Source organism: Zonotrichia leucophrys, chromosome 8 (genome assembly GCF_028769735.1).
Source record: "Zonotrichia leucophrys gambelii isolate GWCS_2022_RI chromosome 8, RI_Zleu_2.0, whole genome shotgun sequence".
NCBI classification, from domain to species: Eukaryota; Metazoa; Chordata; class Aves; order Passeriformes; family Passerellidae; genus Zonotrichia; species Zonotrichia leucophrys.
In genome coordinates, this window is record NC_088178.1 from 352014 (window position 1) to 378301 (window position 26288).

Genomic DNA, 26288 nt, shown 5'->3' on the forward strand with positions numbered 1-26288 from the left:
GAGACTCTCCAGTTATATTCCTAAGTTTTGCACTGTTTAGATTGTGGTTCTTGATGCATAAAGCACTGTGTCCTGCTTCATTTCTTCCCAAACAAGCCTGTGTGCAACATCCCAGTGCTCTGTGGTGCATGACAAGCAGTGTCCTTCAGAATTTTAAAACAAAAGTTCTCTTTATCTCCCAATAAATGGCCAGGTTCAGCACCATTGTTTGGGATACAACAATTTAAGATGGTGCTTTCTTGTAATATGCAAAAGTGTTACTTAAAAATCTGATAATTTTGCAGCTGGTTTTGGTTCTGGAGCTACTCCCTCCCTTTGGTGGAGCGGTCCATCGCGGCTGTGGGCAGATGTGATGTCCTGCCTTGCAATATGTCACAGCACACACCACAGCACATGTTGCAGTTGAGATGGCCATGATACACAGAGTATCATCTTACCATTTCAGAAAGCTTCAGCCCTTACACCATATCACATCAGAAGGCTTCAGGTGTCTGCCTGTACAGAATGACATATCACTTCAGAAGGCTGCAAACATCTGCCCCTCTTGTTCTTTAGCCCAACCTTTTATACCTCTTTGTTCATGCACTGTACCTGTGTGCCCTCTGTTCCCTTCTGTGATTGGTTTCTCATTGCTTTCAATACTGTTCACTTGCTTTTCACAGTTGTAGCCCACTAGGGATGAGGCTTGGCCACAGCCCCATTCCCAATTACCACAATCTGTGTACCTACAATAAACCCCTGGTATCTCTCATATTTGGTGTGTTACACAACCAGCAGAGCTTTGGAAAGACCCTGTGGTTTCTAAGTGCTTTGGGGCAGTTTTGTCCTGTGGCTGGTTTTCAGGTCTTGTTGTGTCACACGGAGTGTGGGCTAGCACACAGCTCTGTGTAGCCTGTGTCAGTTCTCAGGATGTGTTGTATGTGCAGTGCTGTGCCTTCCATCTCAGCCCAGCTCCAGTGCTGGTGCCTTTCATCACAGCCCAGCTCCATGCTCCATCTCAGGTGTGATGCCTTTCATCACAGCCCAGCTCCACGCTCCATCTCAGGTGTGATGCCTTTCATCACAGCCCAGCTCCACGCTCCATCTCAGGAGGGACTTGCTGTGCCTGTGTATTTTTGTGGATGAGTAATCAAGCTCAGATTAGCTCCAGCCTTTGTTTCCTGTGTGTGAAGGACAGGAGCTGAGTCCTCTCATGCAGAGATCTGCAGAAAGGGATGTGTAGAGTAGAGCTGCCTGCTCCTGATCCCCCAGGACTTGCACCCCCAGTCCTATGAAAGGGCAGCTGCCCTGTCAGCTGCAGTCTTCTGCTTGTGACAGGACTGGGTTAGCAGTGGAAGAGAAGATGGTGACAGCCTGTTATTACTGCTGCTTGAGAATCTCTTGGTGATAGATTTGTGCCTTGTTATGTTTTATAAACGTACTAAAATAATCTAAATTAGCCCTCCTAGTTCAAAACCTGGGTCAGCAGAAGACAACTTGGGAGGGGAGGGATGCCCAGTCAGTGTCCTTGCTGCAAACACACAGTGTGCTATTAAAGTGGAGGAAATGAAAATGACAGGTTGAAGGTCCAGCTGATGGTTTCCCTGAGTGCAGCTTTCCAGTGTGATTAAATAAGTTCTTTTGGAATGGGATTGGGGAAGTATTAATGATAGCAGTATATGCTAGGAATTTCTCACCTTTCCAAGATAAACAATGGATAAGTACCATGACTGTAGGACTTGCCAGTGTTTTGGCTTAGAATGGTTTAGAGCATCTTTTCCTTGTGTCTCATGTGTAAGATGAGAACCGTGGAAAAGATAAGCCAGAATTATGTGAATATCTTATTTTTGTTCCTCTGTCTAAACTGAAATCAAGAACAAACCTTGGAGTTGACCGGGGAAAAATCTTTGAGTTGACAAGAGGACACAGCAGAAAAAAAAGAAAAGAAATGTGAGTGAGAAAGAAGGTGAATTTGTCATTTGACAGTAAATTAAAAACTTTGTTTATGCTTAATTTTGTACTTCTTTCAATTTCAGTGGTTTGGATTCTTAGCAGTAAAAGAAAATTATTTCATTGCTAAATAGTTTGATATTTTATTTCAGAACGACATTTTATCCTGAAATTTATTTTCAGAAGTCATCACAATTTTTCAGACACTTTAGGTTGAAACCTTTTTTTCCTGTTGAGCTAGCAAGCAGGTTTTTGCTGGCCTCAGAAGCATGAACAAAAACAAATCTGGAAAACTTTGCCACAGTAAGACCTTTGAAACACCTTGAACTTTCAAAAAGTACTGAGTAGTTTGATTACCTTCACCTGTGTTCTGTGTTCCTCAAGTTTCTCTCAGTGGAGGAAGAGCTGGAGTTCCTTTAAAAAGCAGGTCTCCAAAGTCTCACTGAAATTACCTGTCTAGTCTAAAATAATTACCTTTGCCCTTCTTTATTTCAGCAGGAACTCAGGGAATGAGCTGCAAGTGTATTATGCCTCTCCAAGGAGCTATCAGGACTTCTTTGAAGCGATTCACCGAAGGGAAGATACCTTCTATGTGGTGTCATTCCGCAGGGTAAGTGTAGCAGGGGCTGCTGCTGGCCTTTTACTCAGGTCCCTGAGATTGCTTCTTGCAGAGATACCAGAGATGACTTAGGCAAGATTGAAGGTAAATGTGTTTCTCCTGAAATTATGCTTCTCTGTGTCCTTTACAAGTAACATGGCCAGATCATGGGCTTTGTAGAACATGCCCGTCATGCTGGGAATGGAAAGAGCTTTGCAGGAAACATTATAGTGCCAGGGCAAGGCAGCCCAAAATTGCATGAACTCTGTGGTTCAGCACACATTAGAGCTACTTAAAAGGGGTACAAACCTTCTCTGCTTCTGAGTATGGGAACAAATATACCCTCTGCACAAATTACTACTGTTAGCACAATACAGTTTCTGTCTTCCCCTAAAACTCTTGCATTTGCAGTTTCATGTGTCACATATTGCAGCTGTAGAGAACTGTGTGCAGGGCCACAATTTTTCTGCTGTTTTGTGACTTGTAAGTTGGCACAGATGAGGGGGCCTGCTGTCTGTGCTGAGATAGAGCAGAGGCTTGTGCTGCAGCTTTGTCACATCTGCAGCACAGTTACTGGTGGTAAAAGCTGTTATAAAATGGAATTTCAGGTGTCTGATGGCACTTTCTGCACTGCAAGCCTGACTAGTGTCAAAGCCAGGATAGCTGCAGCAGTGAGAAGCTGGTTGGGATCTGGTGATGGAAATGATCAAGGCAGAGAGTGGTTGAAACATCAACCTGGAGTTGGAGGAACTTCTTTCCTCCCTTTTGCAGAGGTCTCGATGAGTCATTAGAAATGTCTGCTATGCACATTTGGCTGACCCTGGGCCTTGCTGAGCCTCCTGCCCTGCCATTTTGCAGTTGGGGTGTTAGATGAGAATTGTTCTGTGCATGTTCACACCCAGCTGTGATCCTGCCAGGACCCTGCAAAGCTCCATTTGTTTCCTGTTCAGAGGAGTGACCCGAGAGGGGCCCTGAGGTGGTGGGCACCAGGAGTGGCCATGACAGCAGCTCACCCAGCTAAAACCAGCTCTGTGTAAGAACACACAGATCAGCACAGCTGGTTTGAGCAGCTCCTGTGTTGTCATAACCACCAATCTGTAGATGCCACAGGTACATGGGTAATACAGCCCTGTTCCACCTGGTACACAGCAGGTTTCTTGGCTTGTGAGATGCACCTCTGTAGAAAAGGTTCAGGCAAAATAAAAACAGCGGTGCTCTTCTTAGTATTAAGGTTTTATGCTGAGCAGAAATATGAGGTTAGCTTCCAGTCTTGGGATTACTGGGTTGTGTCACAAGGCTGGAATTTTGTTATTAAATGCTTGGCATGTTCTGCTGTTCTTTCAGCTAGCAACACAAATATAGCCAGCACCAGGCTCCACATATCCTGAGGTTGAGGAAAAGGGAGCAGAGAATAAAAGTTTTCCTGGAAACTCTGAACAAAGATCAGAGCAGTGTTTGTAGACTTCTGCACTTGGGGCCATTGCTCCAGCCCACCTGAATGCATGTACATGTCCATAGGTCCTGTTTACACTGCTGGGTTAATGACCTGGAAGTTGTCAGCTCTCATTTCAAGTCACAGAGCTGTCCTTGGAAACAGTGTGCCTTGTGCCACAGAATCCCTGCAGCTTGCTCTGCTCACTTGCTGGGAGGGGTGCAGGGGCCTTTTAAACCCATCTATGGAGTTTATTTGGTTGCAAAGCTTTTGGTATTTCTGTTTTATGAATGAAGTGTCCTCAAATAGAAGGCAGTTTCATGCATTACCTCATTTATTGTTTAAACAGGGCAAACCTGATCTAGCAGCAAGCTCTGCCCTGAGGCACTTTTCAATGATTTGCTTAGATTCTTTTGTGAGTGCAGAAGAAAGGACTCCTGCACAGCCAGAGGGGTGCCATCAGCAGGGCCCCAGCCTGGGAAGGTGCCCTTTCACCTCCTCCTGGGGATTGCTGACTTCATTTTCTCTGGACCACAGCTCCCTTTTCCCTACTGATTAGGAGCTGTGAGAGGACTGATTCCCCCCCAGTGCTGTCCCAAAGTTCACTTGTGCTGCTTGTGCTTGTCCAAGTGAGGAGCCAAGGCCTGGAGATGAAATGTTTTGTTCTCCTCTCTTGCTGTTTGCCATGCAGACACTCCCACATACTTAATAAGCTGTTACAGCCCTGTAACATAAAAAACAGAACAAGAATCATGTAGTTAAAAGTTGCAGGGAATGGGTGGTTCTGGTTGTAGTGCTCCAGGTGGAAGGTGGACTGTGGTTGTCAGGAGTTCCTTTCCATTTGATGTCCCTGGATCCTCTGTCCCCATTTCCTGCTCTGCAGCCTCACAAACCCCAGCATTTCTCCTGGATGCCTGTGATAAAATGGAACATTTTTTGTGTGTTCTCACTTGCACTGCAGAAGCCATGCCCTGAGTTCCTTGGATTTTCTAGAAAATGGGATTTGCTAGGGCCATCCCTGCCTCTTACATGGTAGGACTCAACCAAGACTTCTGAAAATGCAGGACTGGGAAGCAAAGCTGTTGCACACTGCATGTTCTTCTGCTGATGCTTGCTACCTGTAAGACTGAGATTCCCATGATCTCATCAAATTTATTTTCTCTCCTTTGTCTTGGAAGGCTTGCAGGTCCACATATTTACAGTTAAAGTTTACGTGGGTTTTTTTTTTTCCTTTTTAAGGAGGAGAGAGGAAAATAAAGTAGCATTTGGATCAGCTGAGTCCATGAAAGAAGCAGGGCTTTTGCTCTGGGTCTAAAGAAATTAATTTATTGCTGTTATCAGGGGAATCTGTAATGTCATTTTAAACAAGAGTCTGCTGCTCTGCCAACCCTCTTGATTTCTGCTCTGTAGTGTCTGTGTGGATACAAAAGGCCAGCTGGTGGATCTGAGGTGCTCTGTCAGCAGGGAAGGGACACCTGACACCCACACAACTCTCTGTCAGAGCTCACATCTGCTCAGGCCTTGCAATTGTTTCAGAATTACCTGAATAGCTAGCTTAATGTGAAAAGTAATGAACTAAATCATTGGAGGAAACAAATCCCATCCAATTCACTTTGGCCTCTAAATGCTGCTTCAGATCATTCCACCCTTGTGTGGTTAGGATCAGAGTCCCCACAACTTGGAGTGATTAAACAACTTGGAGTAGATTTCTCCATCCTGGAAGGTTCACTCAGTGATGACATCTCTGCAGGCTTATTTAAGGACAGTGACATTTTTTAGGGTAAGAATGTAATTACTGTTCTTAAGGAAAACAAAGTTTAGAGTTTAATTCACTTGGGAAGTTCAGAGGACTTCTGGCATTTCCTCTCACTACTTCTCTATCTCAAAACAGAAATGTCTTCTAATATAAAAGCTTCCCACTTGCATTTATTGCAGTGCATATAGAGTATCTTACAATAGAATGCAGTAAAAAGTAGATATTAAATGGTTTCTGTTTCTTAGAGAAAGAGTGATGCTGGCCCTATGGGAATCAATGGCAAAGTCTTTACCAGCTTCTGTAAGACCAGGAATTGGCTTTATAAATTTCTGCTTCAGTGCCATAAACCATAGATCTTCAGGGAAACCTCTTATTATGAAAGTAAATTTCTGGTCCTATAAGCCAACATCTGCAGTAAGCATTTAACAGCTTTTCAAGTTCTGCAAACAAGTTTTTGCTGAAATTATTAAGCCAAATTTCAATCAGAACATTTGTTCTTTCTTTGTTTGCTAGGAGCAAAGTTGAAATGTGCTTCTGTTGGTAATAAGCCAGTCCTGTGCTAATTGTATTTGAGATGATATAATTGTATTTGGGATGATCTGTTACTTTCAGGAAGCAAAAGATGATAAAGGCTGGCTTTGACATGCTTGTGCAGCAGCAGTTTGCTGTGCTGCACACACTGCTGGCAGCAATAATTTGAATGAGGCAGGTTCCAATTCACTGCACTCCTGATGCCATCAACATCCTGCAGGGAAAACTGCTTTAGAAGAAGTTGGCTTCAGATGATGTTTCACAGCCAGAAATTCAGTCCTAACATATATTTTCCTCCTACTTTGTTGCACTTGACAATGGGTGGTTTTTACTGAACATAGTGTTTTCTGCTGTTGACTTCTTTGTGGATTTCTGCAGACTGGGATGTGTAATTCAGTGTTTCATTCAGATGAATTGATTAGACCCACACAGTCCTGCTGCCCTATCTGTCTAGAGATAGAGCAGCTCTTCTCTTTGAGTCCTGTGGATTTGCAACTGCTGTCAGTTAATATGCAGATTTTTTTCCTGTGGAGCCTGACCTTAGCAGCTGTTCAGAGGAAAAAGGTTACTTTATCACAGGATTGTAAGATTTTTAGATCTTGTCTTATATTTTATAAATATGCTGAGAATAACATGTGGTAAAAAAACTGAGGTTTAGGGCATAGTATCCATGATAAATTGTCTGTCCTTTTCAAAGCAGAGCTCACCCTTTATCCTGTCTCCTCTGTGAGGCCGGTTCATGCCTCTCTGGGAGAATTTGGAAGCAAACAGAATGTGTGATTGTGCTTCAGCATGCCCTGAAGCTCAGTGAGTCAGCCTCTGTCAAACTACAGCTGTATTTGACTTTCAGATTTGAAAATCCATTATGAAAACCTCCTGTTTCCATCTAAGTGTCGATAGTGAAAATTAAGTCTGGCCTGTTGTATTCTTTGTTACAAATTCCATCTTTTCTGGCCAGACTTTGGATTCTTTCTGTGTCAGGGAATTTTCTCCTTCCAAATCCCCGGTGTCCAGTGTAATAATTTCATATTAATGCCATCACTGAATTTCTTTACACATCCCAGATCTAACTAATACATTGTTATTTTTAAACTAGTATTTGGAAGGACAACATACACTGCAGATAATTATAGTGAAAATAAAACACGCTGCAAGAAATGTCTCCAGAACCCAAAGTGGTTGCAGGGAGACGTGACCAGTAATAGCATACATGTATTTAAAATGTGCTGCATGCTTGAGAGACAAAGAGCTGTGGGCAAGAAGGAAAGGAAGATTGTTGGGTTTGGAAAACCTCTGTAAAATCCCACTGGTTATGAAATCAGTGTGGACATAGGCTAGAGAAGTATAATTGGGAAGCGTGGGAGGAAGATGTGATTATATAGTGGGAATTGTCTCAGTAAAGGAATGACAGCAGTATCTCACTTAATGAGAGTACAGAACAGCACTATAAGAGTACAGAACAGGCAATTGCCACCCACAAAGTGAGCAGGAGCACAAGTTTATCCACAGACAATTAATTTGTGCTCAATCAGAGCAGGTGGTGAAAATATGGAGCTCTGAAACAGTTCCCTTCCTCCAGGAAATAACCCAAGTTCAATAATGCATTAATAATACTTTACTTATGCCAGATAATAGTACATCTTTCTTTTGTGATAGCAGGATGTTCATTGAAGAAAATTTTACTCGGATTATTCTGAACAGTTCCCAGAAGGGAATGGTGGGCTCTTGCTTATGATCTGTAGCAGTATCTAATTGTGGGATCGATGCTGACTGAGCCATAACTGTACAGAAACATAAATGATCCCTTCACCTCTGGAACTGCGTGTCCAGTAAGACACTGACTTGAATCTGATAGGAATGAACTGCTTGAAAAAATGACCTTCATGATACTTTGCTTGCCTTGAATGACTACACACAAAGAGCACTTGGAAGTACCCCTGCTTGCTTTCTTAGTTGAACTTCACACTTCCACAGCTTCAGACTAGTGATATTTTTCTGTTCATTTTCTGGTTTTATATCTGGCACTCTAGGGTCTGTATAAAAGTAAAGCATGCATAATAGAGATGGGTTTGGTTTCATTAGTGTCCTACCTTTTAGCAAATATTAATCATTACAGTATTACATTTGAGAGCATTATTTAAAATCTTAGGCACACATTTAGAGTTAATTCTGGTCAGATGAAGTTATTTGCTTCCAGTTAGAATTAATCCTTTTGCCAGATTTTTAGCTGGACAGCACACAAAGCTTATTTTATGAAGTAAGAGCCCAGGTGCTGTTATGAGTGTGTGCAGATTATCATCACCTCCCACTGGACCAAACAGAACTCTGCTAGCTTCCAGGTTTTATTTTTAAATACTCCTAGGACAAGAAGTGTGATGGAATTCACTCTACATTCTTATCTTTAAACTGGCTTTGAAATTGCTTGAAAGTGGAACATAAAACTTGTTTTCAGCTTCTGGGTCTCCTAGTTGTTTGTGGTCTATCTACTGGAATGGTGATGGGTGTGAGAAGAGATCGTTTTGCCTCATGCCTGGCACAGCTTTGCTCTTCACCCTGCAGTTGGATGAACTCCAATTTTGCCAGCACATTTAATAGAGACTGTCAGGCTTTGAGTTAGTGATTAGGAATTCAGAATGCCATGGGCTAAGCTAAGAGATCCTTCACACTGGAAACCACTGTTCAGGAAATCCTCTTTGTGTTTTGATTGTAAACGTTAAAATGTGCCTGTGAATAATTCTGGCACTTGACAGTGTTTTTCATGGAGAGAAGGCAAAGCTGTGCAGGAGGTGCATGTGCACAGCTCGAGCAGTGTGTTGCAGCATGAGGATGCTGTGGAGGAGTGGCCTGCCTGCTAAATGCCATGGGCCACTGCCCTTGGAGCTGCTTGGCAAAGGGCCACCAAGTTTTGCACAAGTGGTTGTTACGGTTCCTTGGTTTCATGACTATCCAAAACAAGGTTGGAAGTGTCAGCTGTCTCAAAGAGACTTATATCCACTATGAGGAAAGTGGTCTGAGAGGTGGGGAAGGTGCACAGGCCTTCCTCTCAGGATCTGAGTCCTGCCAGTCTCCTGTGTGTTAAACAATGCTCTCCTCTGAGACTCTAGAAGTGCACATTCCCAAGCTGTTCCTCAGCTTGGAGATTCTTAGATTGAGTCACTTGTTAGCATCTGGGAAGCCCTTGTTTAATCTCCTTTCTAGGAAATCAGTGTGGAGCTCTTCTCCTCTCTAAGAACAGCCCTGAGCACTCAGATCTGCTGTTTTTCATCAGGAACTCAGTAGACAATCAGTGGACAGGTGACTCCTGGAAAAGGCAGCTGAAAGAAAACCAATCTGCTGTCTTAGGTGATCTGGGACCACCATCTCCAGAAGGGCATCTCCTTAACATCAAGGAAATAACACTCTGAGTTTCTCTTTCCTTTTGCTGGTCCATCTGTTTGGCATTTACTAACCAGCTGTAAGCCTTAACTTTCCCGCAGGCAGCAGAGGTGCTGCATAGAATCCAGGCATGAAGTTTCCCTTCCTTCTTCCCACTCAATTTCCAAAGTGCCAACATAGGGAAACATGTACAAAAATGAAGGTAGACATCAACGTGCTGTCATTTGGAGAAAAGCAACAGATGCAGCCATTTGCTTGGTGTGAATTTTTGGCAAAATCAGGTAATTGCAGCTCTAGGAGAATGAAAGAAAGTGTAAAGAACTACATTTACACAACTAGAAGGAAACTTTAGGTGTGGTACTACCAATGCTGAAAAAAGGGTGTGAAGCCAGCTGGGTAAATGGCAATGTTGTGACAGGGTGTTTCCATTTCAGGGTAAGGTTGGTTGGTGTTGGCTTGGTATGGCAGTCCAGGAGGAGGATATTGCCCACAGCATGGCACTTGTCAAAGAGATGTAAGAAATGCATGTAAAAAGCATGTCTGTCCCTTAATCTCGTTGTCATGCACAGATGTGCCTGTAAAGAGTGCAGGATAGGCCAGAGAGAAGAACCTGACCTCCTGTAAGTTCTCAAGTGATGATCATTTAATCCCCTACAGCACTCCATCCCTCCTCTGCTGTCCAGCAGAGTAGAACCTCTTCACATGAATCAAAGTTGATACCCTTATGACTTAGTCTCTCCAAATCTTGATGGTTGACTTGAGAATTTACCTGTTTGTTTATAAAAGTCACTTCTAGTACCTTAATTCTCCTAGGAAGCAGGCATCTTAGAACAAGACTAGTGTGCACTGAAAGACAAAAACCAGAGCCCTGTACCTCAGCTGTGGCACCTTCTGTCCAGTTCTGTTACAAATCACCTCTAGCTGCTTGCAGTGCTTTTTCTGATTGAAAATGCCCTGACAAAGCCTTGGTGCAGCTGCCTGGGCTTGTAGGAAGTTACAGTGTTGAATCTGGCCCACCAGAGGATGTGTTACTGTGCTCCTGGTCTGGGTTTCCCTCCCAGTAAGGGCATGTGCAGTTGTTACAGGGCTGTGTGTACTCTTGGTGTGCTTACATACAGATGTGTGTGGGGTCAGAGGCACAGAGGGGAATGATCTGCAGCCTGGGGACTGCCTGGAGTTCACACTGACTTTGTGTGGGTCAGGCACAGCTCTGCAGGGCCACGAGAGGTTCAGAGGGCAGGAGGGAGTGGAAGTGAAAGGGAGCACATCCAGCAGGAGGAAGTAGCCTCAGGCTCTTGCTCTGCTGTAAACCTGCACATTACGACCATGATAAGGTATTTTTGTTGATGAGTTTAGGTAACGAAGAAAGTAGTGACTACCCATATTAAACTGGTTAATGGCAAGCTAAGTTGCCCTCCAGCTAGAAGAGAAGATTTAGATTGGTGCCATCAGGGTGCTCAGTACCTCTGCTAATTTGCAGAAGTCATCATGAGTCCAAGATGTTCAGTTGTTTTGTGTAGAATTAAAACCAGTACAGTAATAAGAAAAGAAGGGAGGGTTCATATGGAAGCATAATTTAGGTGATTTTAAAAGTGCCCATGCAATTGATGCTATCCATGTAGTGAAATCAATTATTTTGCCATAGTATTTGTACCCTCAGTGTCTAAGAGGACACTGATATATACTCATCTAAAACCTTTCAGGCATCATTCCTCACATCTTTGTTCTGTGATTAAAATTCTGGTAGAGGTTTCTTTGACCTGAAAGTCCCTTGTATTTTGAAATAAAAAAGCTGAAAACTCCTGTGGCTTGGTGAAATGTTGCGAATAGGGCATGTCATTTTTAAAACCCACATTTATGAAAACAGAGTTTCTGTGGTTCTCTGATATGGTTGCGTCACACTTTGTAGGATGTTTGTAGAAAATGTGGAAATTAACTCAAGACTTCTTCTTCCATTAGCAAAATGTACCTCATTAGAACTATTGAAGGCAAAAGCCTTTACTGTAGTTCTACATGCTGCTGGCACATGGCAAGTGAGAGATGGACTGATAAAGGCTTAAGTTTGCTTAATTTGCAGTGTTCCTCTCATACTTCCGTTTTTCTTTCTTAATTTCTTTGCATCTGGCTTTCTTTCTTAAACAATTTCACAGATTGCTGTTGCTACTTTATGGACTAGCAGGCACCACAAATTCTCAAGCATCACTCAAGGCTCCTTTTCTGCTAAATGGAGGCAGAAAAGCTCTTCTCAATTTTCCCCACCTATCCCAAACACCTACCTAAATGTGGATTTCTCTCCAGAGGTGCCTTTCCTTCTGTAAGTTTTAAAAGGAGCCCAGACAACTGTGTGAGAGAGCTAAACCTGGAAAAAATTAATCTCACCCTGAGTGGGGAGATGAAAGGCTTTTATTTGCTCGAGCTATTCTGTTCTAAATGTGGTGGAGAGCTGGCAAGTAGTGATAGAAGAAAACACATTACTCTGCAGGAAGAGAGACAGCCCCAGCCTGAAAGCAATAGCCTGATATCTTCTGAGTGGCGTGCAAGCAAGCATCCCCACGTTTTTATCTTCCCAAAGCTGACCTTTCCCTCTCTTTTATCTAATCTGGTGCCTGTGATCTTGCTAATTCAATTGCTGTGGCAGACAGGCAGTTACTCACATGGTGTCAGGAGATGGACAAGGAGTGTGGTGCTCCTGCACCAGTTCACACTTCTGTTTGTCCATTCTCAGCCTTCAGAGCAGGATCCAAGCAAACTATTGTCACACAGGAAAGCTTTTTTTGTGGAACTGCTGTTTTCTACCAGCTGTACAATGGACAAGTGCAGGTGGCTTGTGTGATGGCTTGTACAGCACTGTAGTACTCTCACACTGTTCAAAACTGGATGATTTATTTTCTTCCCTAGCTAGATGAGCAGATCCCAGGACTTTCTAAGGGTACAGACCAGTGAGTCATTCACATGGTTTATCAGCACCAGAAAGGAGGGTTCCTGTTCTCCATGCCAGTTCCTTGGCTGTGAGTACTCAGGTCTCTCTTTGGGCCATTTTATTTTATTTTATTATCTTGGTGGGAAAACAGTCTGAGGAGCTGAGGGCACTTTCAGGAGAGTCTGACAAATGCCAGAGGCTGGCAGGGAAGGAGAAGGGACCCTCCTGTCTTAGGTGGTCATGGGGATCAGATTGCTCAGGCTGTGCCCAGCCATTCTGAAGGGCACTTCAGGTAGCTCGAGGGTGATTCATGAGGAATCCTCAATGTCAGGCATCCTTTTTGCTTCCAAGTAAGAGTTAGTCCTGTACCTTATATATGCTTTTAAGACCGTTTTCCATCAGATTGTTTTCTTGTTTTGGTTTGAGGGGTTCTTTTTTAGGGGAAAATGCTGATTTTTTTTTTTTATAGTACTGTTTCACTTATAAAATTATCTCTGTTTCTAAAAACTGATTTATGCGTTCCTCAGCAAGACTAGAAATTCAAACAGAGCAGATGTTTGGCAAAAAATCTGGACTCAGAATTGAGATTTAGAAGTGAAACCTAGAAGTGAAACTTAGCTACAAATGTGAAAAGAAGGAAGCTCATTGGGCTGGGCTAAATACAAACCAATAGGCAAAAAAAATAAAGGGAGCTTCATCTTCATACTCTCTTAACTGAGATTATTAGTAACAGAGGCAATAACTTCTTTAACATTATTAGATTGAATACCTCTTTAATTAGAAGAAGCTATTAATAGTTGATGAATCCTTAGCCATACAGATGGCCTGGGATCTGCAGAATGAGAAACATCTTTCCAACAAGCAGCTGTAATGTAATACACATTGCACAGCTCAAAATGCTGCCATTGCATTTGGATTCAGCCCACTGCATCCTGATATTCAAACCATGCTGTCTGTGCACCAGCAGTGTGAGGGAAACAGAAGGCAGCTTGGCTTTGGAGCCCCAGCCATGGCAAAAATGCAACTGACTAGTGGCTGAGAGGAGTGTTTATTTCTGTGTTTTCTTTGTGTTTCTTTCCTTATGTCCCATGTTGCTCTGTTCTTGGGGCTTGGCAGTGGCATTTGCATTGTGGATGATTATATTTATTAAAAGGTATTCTTTTATTCAGCTTTGGCATGATTTGCAAGGAAGGAGAAACTGCTTTCAGCAGTGAAATCAGAGGAGCCAACTCTTCAGGTTCCATAGAAAGGTGCTTTCAAAGCTGCTTTACCCAGCAGGTACTGGCAATGCAAATGAGATCTGTATTCTTAAACCAGGTCAAAGGCAGTTTAGTAAAAGTACTGCCTCTGTTTATAAAACAGCTTTCTGCCTGTGACCATCATCATGGTGACCTAAAACATCATTTCTTGCTTGCTCCATCTCATTGGAGTTAACTTCATAGAGGTTTAGAGAGAGATTCAGGTACCCTGAGCATATGAGGCTAAAGGGTGGGGGGAGGAGGAGATCCCCAGAAACTTAGCTCGTGGTTAGTTGCTTTTTCCAAGAATTTGAGGGACAGCAAACACTTCTAACCCAGACTTTCCAGTCCTCTGATGTATTTCTGTGTAATTGATGCAACTTCCACAATTAGGAAAGATTTGTTGCTAATTTCCTGTACATCTGCTGTGCTGTGCTCTCAGAAGCAGCATCTCTCTGGCTGCAGATGTGAATCAAGCTGCCACTGTGTGCTCTTGGGCAGTAACATGGCTTAACCCCATCCAGTAAATAAGAACCAGGCAGCCACTTGTTCATACCCTCTCTCCCCACCAGTGGGGAGGAGAATTGGAGAAAAAAAAATGTACACCTTGTAAAATAAAACCAGTTTAATAATTAAAATAAAATAAATATTATTATAAAAGTGGTAACAACTGTAATGAAAAGGAGAGAGAGGAGAGGAGCAAATGATGCACAGTATAGTTGCTCACCACCTGCTGCCTGATGCTCAGCCTGTCCCAAGAAGCAATCCTGGCCAGTTTTCCCCAGTTTGTGTAGTGCACACAGCACTGTGTGGTGTGGGATATGCCTTGTCCAGTTTGGGTCAGCTGTCCAGGCTCCCAGCAGTGCACCTGCTCACTGGCAGAGCATGCCAGAGCCAGAAGTCCTTGGTTTGAGGTAAACTCTCAGCAACAGCCAAAAAATTGGTGTGTTATCAACATGAATTCAAAACAGCCACTGTGCCAGCTGCTAAGGAGGAAAATAAGTCTCTCCTAGTTGAAACCAGGACAGGCACTCGAGGGCAAGCAGCAGCAAGCTGGGGCTGGCCCAGCAGGGAGAGGAGAGAGGAGCACCCTGAGTTTGGCTCACAGTGGGTCTGTGTTTAATTGAGACTGAGTTTAATTTAGACTTAATTTATTCTCTCTTGTCATTAGCCTTGCTTTCAATTTGTTTGTTTACCCCTCCCAGTGAATATATTTTCAGCAAGTTGACAACACTCACAGATCAGTGGATGGATCAGGAAAGGGAGAAAGTCACAATGACTGTGAGATGTAAGCTGCAGTTGTCATTTTATTCCCTCAAACCAGATCTGAATCCAGTACCTGGTATCCTGACTGCAAAGGACATGGATGTTCTCTCTGCAGGCAGTAAAACATATTTTAAGGTGAATCCCAGGTGTTCAACTCAAGAATGAGTCTATGTGTGCTCAGATTTTGGGCTCATGAACAGTTGGGTCCTGTTGTGCCAAATGTGCCTATAGTGCACACTTTTTAGAATAATTAACAGCTTCTGTAAAATGAAGTTTTGCAGTCTAGTAGTATTTTTACTTGAAGCTTTAAATGTATATTCACCTATACACCAGTAATATATATAACATTTTCCTTTGCATGGGAACATGCTTGGATCCACTTAATTAAAATTGCCCTTCAGATTGAATCCTGCATCTTGTGTCCAAATTCTTACTGTCCCAGCTCCCTTAGCTGAGCTGTCTGAGATGCCCAGTCTGCTGCATTGACAACTGCAAGTGCTCTACTTCTTGGCTTGCAGCTGTCTTGCATTAGTGTGGAGCTTGAATGGGAGGTTTGAATTCTTTCTGGTGCTGCAGAAGGCAAGAAGACAGTAATTTCAGATTAGGGCTGGCTCTTGTGCCATATGTGTTGTAGGACTGAACACACTGTGATCAAATTAATTGCCTTGATTTTAAAAATAATTGAAGTCTTGACTTTACTTAGCAGTTGTTTCTGATTAGGATTTTAAAGTTCTTTTGAATCCCCAGCTGCCTGCATGTGTGGGCATTTTTGCACTGTAAGAAAGCATCCTTTCTCCTGCCTTGAAATGAAATTGTTCTGCCAGAAGAGCGTTCAGTCACAGGCTATGTGACCTTTCCTGAGCTTGTGTAGCTATTCCTGAGTGTTTCTCATGTGTATTTAACCCTGATTGCTGTCTTTGATAGCTTTGTAACCCTGCTTGCTATCAACATCTTTCTCACACAGTCTTTCCATGAGAGGTGAGCAAGTCAGCGAAAAGGCAAGGTAGAAGTATGGTCTTGACAGACTTGAAAATTTGAGCCCAAGTCCTTATGGATGCTGGAAATGCTGCTTAGAAGAGCACTCTGGTCCAGCCTCCTGTGTGGAAGAAGGCTGTTGCTGACAGTGAGTAGGCTGTGGCATTGTCAAGTGGGCTCTGAAGAGCTCTCAGGATGATCTCACCACAAAGTGAGATCAAAGTGTTCTAGTACTTCAGTGTCCTTTGAAGTCAGCTGGAAGGGAAAGCAGGGGACAGCTGTATTAGCAAATGGATTTGGAACTGCAGTGTTAGGTTGAGCCAGCATTTGGAGAAAGCCTGGCATCAATTTCTCTTTAGCCATGCAGCTTCTGTTTCATGGGAATGGGATGTGGAGAGATCCCACTCCCCTGTAAGGAGCGTGCCCGTGGAGCTGCACTGGCTGTGTGCACTGGCTGCCTCTGCTGTGTGCCTGGGCTGCAAAAGGCAGAACTGCAGAAAAGCCATGTTTGCTGATAGCAGCATTCTCCTCTGCAGGTGGGGTTCTGGGTGCTTTTTGGGGCAGTCTCCAGCAGAGCAGCAATTCTGGGAATCCAGGATTTGTCTTCTGTAGAAGACCTGAGGTCATGCTGACAAGTATAGAAAGTTTCAGTTAGTGTTTTGTGAGAGAAGCAGGGAATCTGGGCTATATCCTTTTTGGTTTTACTGGGCTGGATTCACATGCCCTATCTAAATTACATGTTTTTGCAATTACAGATTGCAGTTGCAAAACTAACAGCCTGCAGATGCTGTGCAAAATCAGAGCTCTGCTGCAGTGAATTATAGAAGGAGGAGTATTTCTTTTTATGGATAATATTAATAAAACAATTAATTCCTTTTGGGTCTTACAAGTTTATAAAATCTGCAAAGACAGTTGACAGACTCAGTTGGGAGTTACAGATGAACTGCATTTCTGTGCTTCTGTAGCCTCTGGAAAGGACAGAAAATGGCAGAGAAACATAATTTTCAGATAATTTGAAGCAAACATTTGTAATTTTATGATGCTGGTTAGACTGAGAGAGCCTTTAGAAGAAAACCTGATCCTTATCAAACATAATGGAGAAACTTTCCCACCAGTACAAGCTGGGATTCCTTTTCCTTCTCTGAGGCACAGAAGTCATACCTTTTCCAGTTTCTTTTGAAATGCAGATAATTTCCACAAATAACACACACAGAAATTACCAAAGCATTTTCAAGAATGCTTTAGAACCTTCTTATATGATTTTAATCTAAACTGTTCACTTAGACATAGAATTCTGTCCCTCACATCCTCTTACTTTGCATTTAGGAATTTTTTTTTAATCTGCTGCCAAACCAAAATTACATCATAGCAAATGCATGCATTGTTCTTTACTTTTGGCCCTGCAGAGCATTTCTGCAGGCAAGTTTAATTGGCAGGATTTCTGTCCAGTCTCTGTCCTGTGCCCTCCATGGTAACACGGCCTTTTCCCTTCTTATTCAAATCAAAAAGGACAAAACTACAGGGAAAAACACATTTATCAGAGAAATAAAGTCCAAATGGTGTTCCTTCACCTCATTCTCCCTTGTAATTGGACTGGCACTCGTGTGCTCCATTCAAGCTTCTGCAAACTATGGTTTCCTGGGGCATTTCCTATTCACAGGGCAAGAATGATGGTATGTTGTGCTTCTTTTTGGGATGTCTTGCAAGTCAAAAATGATCTCTCCATCCAGGAGAGATGCTTTGCTACTGGTTCTCCTTTACACAGAGAAGACTCTCCAAAGCTGAGCCCCACTCGCGGGCAAGCAGCAGTGCTGCCTTTGGATGGAGGGGGAAACTCCTGCCAAGGAAGCTGTGACAGAGTGAATCCTCCATTCCTCTGAGGTCTCTGGGATTTTCACAAGGCCCTCTGACTCACAGTGAGGTGCTTTCCAGGTAGTTTGCTTTTGGAGTCCAGCCCATATCACATCTGGCAGTAGCAGAATTTACAATAAAAGGCACTAAAGACTTCTTCATTAAAAGGTCTCTCATGTGGGAGCTAAACTGAGTAACAGCTCCTTCTTCTGCCAGGACAGTGACTAGAAGTTGTTCCAAAGTGCAGTTAGGTTTTATTTATGAAAATTTGTCTGGGAATGGCAGAAAGGTGTAATCTTACACTAGAGGGCATTTTATTGACTGTGGGATTGAGCTATTTCTGGTAAAACACTTAAATTAAAAATCATATCTCATCACTTCATTCCATCACTGTGTGCAAAGAATAGGCTGTAAAAACCACCTGTGCACAGAAATACAGGGATTGAAACAGCACTGGGGTGAAAAGGAACAATTCTGGCAAAAATAAAAAGCAGAAAAACAATCTCTATTCCTACTACTTTTTGGAGCTTTCTTGTTCTGGGACAATCTTCTCCCCATCCCTTAAAACGTAGAAAAGTAGTTAGATGCTATGGTTAGGGGTTGAATTCTCAATTACAAACTCTCTTCTTTAAATGTGCTGCAAACTCAAACAGTGTTAGTGTGCTGGCTAACATCAAGGTTAACATAGGTAGAACTGGTACAACTTCAAATTAAGTTAAATGGCATTGTTAAACTCAAAATGGTAAAGCTGCTCTCAGGATGTGCTGCCAAGAGCTGCTGCAGAGAGGCTGATACCTTGTGAAATTTTATTGTGGAGTTTCTGTGGGTTCCTTGCAGTCATTATCCCATTTTTCACCTGCTCCCATACTCTTCATGTCATGGATTCCCTGTAAGGATTCATGATGAGGTAAGTAAATCTCCTTGGATTTCTAAGGTCTACCTTTAAAAAAAACCTCAGAAACCAACCAAACAAAAAAACTCAACAGATCAACTTTAAAAACAAGCCAGCTTTACTAAATTACGGTATGATGAGCTAGAGTGGGGGCTATGAGTCACAGTTTGTGCAGAGGTTTTAATTGGCTTCCTCTCTTTTTTTTTTTTTTTTTTTTTGCTTTCTTTTCTATTCTCAAAAACATCCCTATGCTTTTCAGATATAAGGGTCAGAAATGTTTCCTGAGCCACCTTCCCCTCTGCATTTCTGCCCAGTTTAACATCCCCTGATGGTGAAGACAGTGTTTCAGGAACTTCTGGCATTTTCAGATGGACCAGTGCTGCATCCAGCCTGGTGTAACCTCAGGGCACTGGATGGTTGCCGTCTCCCAAATGAATCAACAATGAAAATATACAGCCATTTCCTCTACAAATTTGTAAACTTTCATACATGTCCCTTTTGAAATGCAGGAGGAAACCAGAAATGCCAAGGCCTGACTCCCATTTACATCCTGCTCTGTGCTTTGCACTGTTGGGAGCTGCTGGGGTAGATGAGGATGAGCCTCTTGGCTCTGAGTGCACATTGGTGAGTTCTCTTCCCTGGGGAAGCCTCCTTTTGTGTTCAGAGAGCTGCTGACATCCTGCATTCCTGAGAATGAAGCTCTCAGGTACTGTTTCTTGCCCAGGAGTTGTGTCCCAAGGGCTGGGATGCTGCTCAGGGCCAGGCAGTGACTGTGTGGGAGAACAGGACAGACACATCACGTCTCTGGTAACAGCAAAAAGCTGGAAACAATGATCCTGAAATTTTAAAGAAGTGTCAAATCTGTAGTTTGTGGGGAAAAAAGCTGGCTCAGGGGCTCTGCCAACCCAGGGGTTTAAGAAGTCTAGCTCCTTGGAGTATTGGTACTATGAATCAGTCTCTGAAGTGGCATGCAGTATTGGGCCTGGGAGAGCATATTTTTGTTGCACATTCTTTGTACTGTCAAAAGCATACCTGTAAAGAGGGTCCAGTGTCATGTCAGACTCAAAATCTCTGAAGATGTTCAGAAAAAATAGGGCCAAAAGACAGTGCATGGATTTGATGCACAATTTTGGTATAATCAAAAAAGCGCTTGTTTTCTGTCACTCATTAGGTGGGGTTAGATAGTGAGCAGATAAGGTTTTAAACTGTCAGGAGGTGTTGAAAACTGCCAAAAGTTGTGCCATTAAAGAAAAACAGCCCCTCCGTGGGATGTGGAGAGCTCCTCTGATGCCTTGGAAGGCTGAGCTAGAACAGAGGCTGGCAGACTTAAAGAATAAAGCAGGGATTTATTAGGCCTCAATGGATCCACCTTGGGCAGCACAAGAGCCCAGCCAGGGCTGCACCCAAGATGAACCAAAATGGTCACTAAATGCACAAACAGTCATGAGGTCTCTCACTTAGATCAGTTCTGCCCCATTTGCATCTTGCAGTTAATTGTCCAATTCCAGCTTTAGGGTTAGCAGTCCCCTCCTTCTTGTTTTTCTCTCTTCAGTCCATGTTGTTTGTGCTCTTGGGCCTGAGATTTGGGTGGTTCTCCTTGCTCCCAAGCTAGGGAAGGAATTGTTTTGTCTAGCTACTCTGTGAAGAGAGGAAGCTCAGAACTACACACTAAAGCAGCACAGAATATGAAAAATATAAAAGCTCAAACCTGAGGCATCAGCTCAGCCTGGGTCGGCAGCGGCTGTAATGTGGAACCACAGCAGGAAGATTCAGGCTGGAAGAGGTCAAGGCACACAATTCCCTGGGAGAATTCTTAGTCATAAATGGAGATGAAAAAATGTCCAGCTCCAGTGTTTGTTTGCTGTAAGAGGCCTTGGGAAGCTGCTGGATGGAGTGACAGAGTGCCCTTTGGCACGCCTGGCTCCTGCTGCCCCTCTGCTCTGGCCACTGCCTTTGTTGCAACATTCTAGCACAGAGCAGCTCTCCAAGGCCATGGTAAAGATCAAATCTCCCCATCAAGGCAAATTACCAGAATAGCACATTAAAGTTCTCCTTTGGTATTTTAATCCAGTCTCCTCTGAGCTTTTATTGCTGTCAAGCAACAAATGTCACTTGTTTTTGCAAAAGGTTTGTCAGAGATGGAGCTCTTAATGAAGAGCAGGGCTCGCTGGGACATGTTGACCAAGTCTTTGTGGGAAGTGGGGCGGGGGCTGTGTTGCTGGAGCCCTGGCTCCCACATGGATCACATCTGTGCTTTGCAGGGCACATGCTGCAAGCCCTCCGAGGGGCCCGAGCCTCGGCAGCAGCATGGCCAGCAGTGTTCACACAGGCAGGTGTGCTGAATGTGCTCTAACAAAGCACATCTCAATCAAGAGTCCTTAATTAAGGCCTCAGAAAAGCCTTTTGAAAAATACTTATCCATACCTAAGCACAACAGCTAAGAAGGTAAGAAAAATCTAGGGGAATTGATTTGACAGAGAGAAACCCCTGGGACAGGAGGAAGGACAGCTCATGCTGAGAGTGCAGCGCCTTGCGGGGCTGGAAATCCTCTCCTTTGTGTCCTGTGTCACGTGAGCTTCCCTGAAATGCCTGCCCCACTCCTCCAGACAGTCCCTGGAACATTCTCCTCTGCCGTGGGCATACTGCGAGGGTTAATTCCTGTGTGCTTGTGTCTCACAATGAGGCAGGAATGGAGGACGTGCAGGACTGCTCCCTGGGAGCTGCTGTGGCTGATGGGATCTGCATTGCAAAAGCCAAAACAAGCACTATTGCCAGTTCTGTTAATTTAAAAGCCAAGAGTCCAGATTGGAGGTGATGGTAGTTTAAGAAAAAAAATTAGATCAAAAAACCCATGCCTAGCATTTCTTCCTCTGTTAAATGAAGCTTCATGGTATACAGGTGATGTTTTGTTTACATCCTTAAAACTATGAGAGTTAAAACCAATTTTTTAACAAAAAAAAAGAAAATGAAAGCTAAAACGTCTCCATATTTTCATGCATCTAGGTAGGAGGGACTTTGGGTACCAAACCACATATCATAGACTGAGGCTGAAGCTGCAGGAGCACCAGTATTTTTGGAATATTCTAGCACAGTGGGACAGGATTTCCATTGCCATTTGGCTGTAGGGTTAGAGATACATGAGGCTCTAAAGCCTTATCCCTGCTGGAGCCCTGATAACACTGATCTGATACACAAGAAACCCCAGAATCCTTATTGCAGGCCCATGTGTTGTTGAGACTTAACTGAATTAAGGTAACGTGTTCGTGGCTGGGTTTTTAGTATCTGTGTCTATATCTATCTGTCCATCTCATCTGGCTTCAGTATCACAGAACTGCAGAGATGATCAAAAGAAAAATGAGAATGCTGAAGCAAGGATCTCATTTGAAATATTCTTTCCAGGCTGATATTTTTCCAGTCATTCTGCCAGCAGTCTCAGGTCTGCTTAGTCTGTTTAAACTGTCGTCTGAGTGCAGCTCCTGCTCCAAGCCAAAGCCATCTGTTGTTGGGTAATAGTTCTGATTTGTTCTGCCTCTGGTTGACACTCATGCTCCTGAGCCAGATGCTGACTTGCAAATTTTGCTTTTATTCATTTTCAGTTTTATACCATGTGTTAATATCACAAACAATATTTTAATTTAGGTTTGTTTTGGGGGGTTTTTTGTCTACTGTTTAAAATTAGGGATGAGTGTGACAACCCCTTCTGGGATGCAATTCAGCATCCTTCAGAATGGCACATGACATTTTATAAATGCATTCAAACAGTGCTTCTAAATGTCTGATATCTTCCAAATCACTAATCTATACACTCATTTCTGTGGCATAGAATTAATTTTGTTTTGCTTTCAAATAAAAGGTTTGGACTGCTTGAAGACTTCTGGGCTTGAGAATGCTGGGGTGGCTAACTGTGGTCAGAATATCTGATATTCTACAGCATACCCTTTGACTTCAGTGAAGAATGAGGGTAGTTAGGTAACTTTGCAAGTTTGCACCGATGCAAAATGCATATGAAATATAAAGATGATTCAAGAGATGGATAGATTTCACCAATTCCAGATTTATAAAATGTCTCTTTGTAGATGGGCAGCTTCCAGACAATGGGTGCATCTTGCACATTAGCTCCTGGTGGCAGTCTGGGTTTAGATCTTTCCATTTGCCTGTTTTCTCCAGAGTTGCTGTTGAATCACTGGGAGGTTGTGCAGCAACTCTAAAACACTGTGAAATCCTTGTGGTAGCTCTTAATACAATTTAGACATACAGTAAATAAAGGTGCCATTATAAGGCAGCATAGATTAATGCACCAGTCTTCAGATAGGTTAGCAAAAAGCAGTTGCTACTTGTAATGACTCTCAGGTGATCATCAGTGCAGTACTTGTGGTTTCGTAGGTAGAGATGGACTCTCAGAAGCATTGAAAAAGGAAAAAATCAAACTGTATAAGCATTTTTTAAGGTCTGCTAAAAATAGTCATCAAATTGTGGCAAGGGCATTGTTACAAAATGTAATTTAATGGACATCTTAACTTAGGCCTGTTCCTTTGGGAACATTGGATTTCAAGAAGAGTTTTTATGTAAGGTTCATTGTCTTAGTGAATGTTTTCTTAATCTTAAGCGGTTCAAAAGTGAAATGGGAATTACATACGTGATCTGAGAATTATACCAGAGTGGTTTTATAATTTTGGTCACCAAGATGATGTTTGCAGACATTTATTTAAGTAATGTTTTCTTCTCATGGTCAGTCATTTAGTGTTTTGGGGGAGGGAAATTTTTGATGGGAAAAAAAGAGAAAGAAAGTGATATTTCTGCAGTGTATCTACAGAATGTCTTGACATATTTGACACCTAACGCCATCCAGCTTCACTGGGAGGCGTTGTCAGCCGAGCTCGTGTTTCACACCCCAGTCCAGCTCTGAGCAGTGCAGGCCTGCTGCACAAGGCATGTGGTGTGGAGCTTCACAGAGCAAGAGGACTTACATAGAAAGTAAACAGCTGTGCAAGTAAAAGCTTCAATTCAGCAAGGTCCTTAAACATATGTTTAAATATCATTGAAGTCAAGTTAAATTGCTTTAATCATATACATAAGCACTCTGTTGAATGAGGGCTTAATAGTAGTTTGCATCTCTTTCCACATGATCAAGGCCTTTTCATATTTGCTGCATGCAACAGGGATTTCTTCTTGGTTACACAGCATGAGCAATTGCTGTGACTTTTGGAAGACTCCCTCAACAATATGAATTTTCTGAGCTGTTGTAAACAGTACAGTGTGGAATGCCAGTAAGAGAGAAAGGAAAGGCATTTTCCCAGCTCTCTGCTTTGAGAGTAGATTTAACACATCTTTTCTGCTGTTTTCCAGGACCACCTGCTACTGCCAGCCACCACACATAACAAGACCAGGAGACCAAAGATGTCTATAGTGCTGCCAGCTGTAAACATCAATGGTAAGTGCAAAAGAAGTAGGAGAACGATAAGAGAACAGTTTCAAAGAGATGTGACTGACTCATACATGAAAAGCAAACTTAGGCCAAATGTCTGTCATTACAGCTTTGCAAGAGAAGTCAAACTGATCATTGCTGGGGTTTGGCTGCCAGGGTCCCCGCTGGAGCTGAGCACTGGCAGATCTCCCATGCTGGTCACCCTGACTTTGAGGAGAGCTGGGGACTTGGCCCCCAGTTGTGCATTGTGGCTCCTTCCAGGACGGGGAGGGTGCCATCCAGTCCTGGTGATTTGTACCCAGCTGATTAAGGGTTACATGAATGGGATTTAAACTCTAACTCGGTGGCTCACGGAGCCCATGGAGACTGTCCTCATCTCCTCGTTTGGGTTCCTCCTACGCTTGCCTAGCAGGGCAAATTCCTTGGCCTTGCTGGTTTATTAGGATGCTGACTGCCTTCCCTGGCCCTCCTCAGCTGTTTACCACGCTGTTATACAACACTCAGTGTGAGTGGGACCTCTCAGCACTGCCTGGTCAGGATTAATAATCATCATGTTACGGTGCTGCAGGACAGCAGAGAAAACAGCTTTGCACTGGGGCACGGGCTTATTAGTGCACAGAAATGTTCTGGGTCGGCATTTCAGTCCCACATGAGAGACAGACATGACCTGCACAAATATATCATGAATTCAGATGGTGAGGAATTGCCAGGGTGGGACATGCTTTGGACACAGGGTCACTGCCACACTCATCAAAGGCATTGAGAACCCTGCAGCAGTGTAAACTTTACTTTCTGAACAACTGTGCACATAATGCTTTTTTAAAACATCTGTCTTTTACAGTACATGTGAATCATAAGCCCAAATGTTATTGTTAAATCCCAGCATGCTGAAAACATTATCTGCTGATGCGAATTTCCATAAACTAAGAAAAAAAGAATCAGTTCAGGCTTTTAGCATTTTAATAATTGCACTTTCCCATGCAGTACAGCCGAGTGTGATAATCTGTACAGCTATCCTAGGGGAACTTTTATTAGATGTATCAAAATTATTTTTGGCATTTATCTGCCTGAAACTCCCTTTTTATGTCTGTTACAAAAATCCTTTTCTGGCTGACCTGCCCACATGCAAGTGGGCACTTTATCACTGAAGTACAAACACTATTTCTAAATTACAAATTATTTCTTCTTAACATTTTACCGAGTCCTGTTTTTACTTTAAATAACTTTTCATTTGCTGGAGTAAATATAATTTGGAAAATACCCATCAGAATCCAGTGACAAATCTTATCCATAAATAATGAAACATTGTGAAATTATATTTTCATCAGTTCTTCGGGATTTTTTCTTTGGAACATCAGCATAATCCAGGAAATAAAAAAAAATGTCCAGGGATTTGGGCAGAGATGTCGAAACAGATGAGACACAAGAATAGCATTAAGCAAACAACAGCATCAAACATGGATTCCTCTGTGACACCCAGCCAGGTGTTGGGGAAAAAAGTTACAATCAAGAGCCAGTAGGTAACTTGGCTTGATTTTCAGATTGACTATTGATAACCATAGGAAATGATTCCCTAAAATGTTCTGTCCGGAGAAAAACCCATTTCTGTCCTTTGAGAAAATTGCTTCTCCACCCTTTTCTGCCTCTGTGGGGACTGGAGTTCATCTGCACAAGCATCTGGGAGTTAGCTGACAGCAGGGCTTTCCTCCCAGCTGTCTGCTGTTCTTTTAAGCCCACCTTAATTCTCTGTGCACCTGCAGAGAGTTGGCTGCTGGAAAAGGACGAGTCTCCTTTGGAGAAATTGGCAAAACTTTCATTGTAAAAACTTGTCCCCTGTTTCCTTGTGCCTCGGCCAGATCTCTGTGCAAGAAGGGAAACCTTTTCTACTGCCACTTCCTTGCCCTTCTTTTTTACTGCCACAACCCTGCCAGAGGAGCTGACAGGAATACAAATGAAGGGCTCTTTGTTTTGAAGTTTTTTCAGAACTTCATCACTTGCTTGTGATCACTTGCATTGTGTACTGAAGTTTACCCATGACACTGTTTCCAAAGATGAAATACTTGACAGGGCAGTTGAGAACCAACCCTTTGAACTACTTGG

At 43.0% G+C, this 26288-nt stretch overlaps 1 protein-coding gene across 2 annotated transcripts in view; it reads left to right on the forward strand.

Annotated features, from left to right (window-relative positions):
• ATF6 (activating transcription factor 6) overlaps positions 1-26288 on the forward strand; it is a 71279-nt gene that overhangs the window by 29867 nt on the left and 15124 nt on the right. The window contains exons 14-15 of one of the 2 annotated variants that reach the window (XM_064719283.1): positions 2428-2539; positions 24110-24194. In XM_064719283.1, the coding sequence (XP_064575353.1) occupies positions 2428-2539; positions 24110-24194 (197 nt within the window). Of the gene's footprint in view, positions 1-2424; positions 2540-24109; positions 24195-26288 lie in introns of both variants that reach the window. The other variant, XM_064719282.1, reaches the window with a different exon arrangement.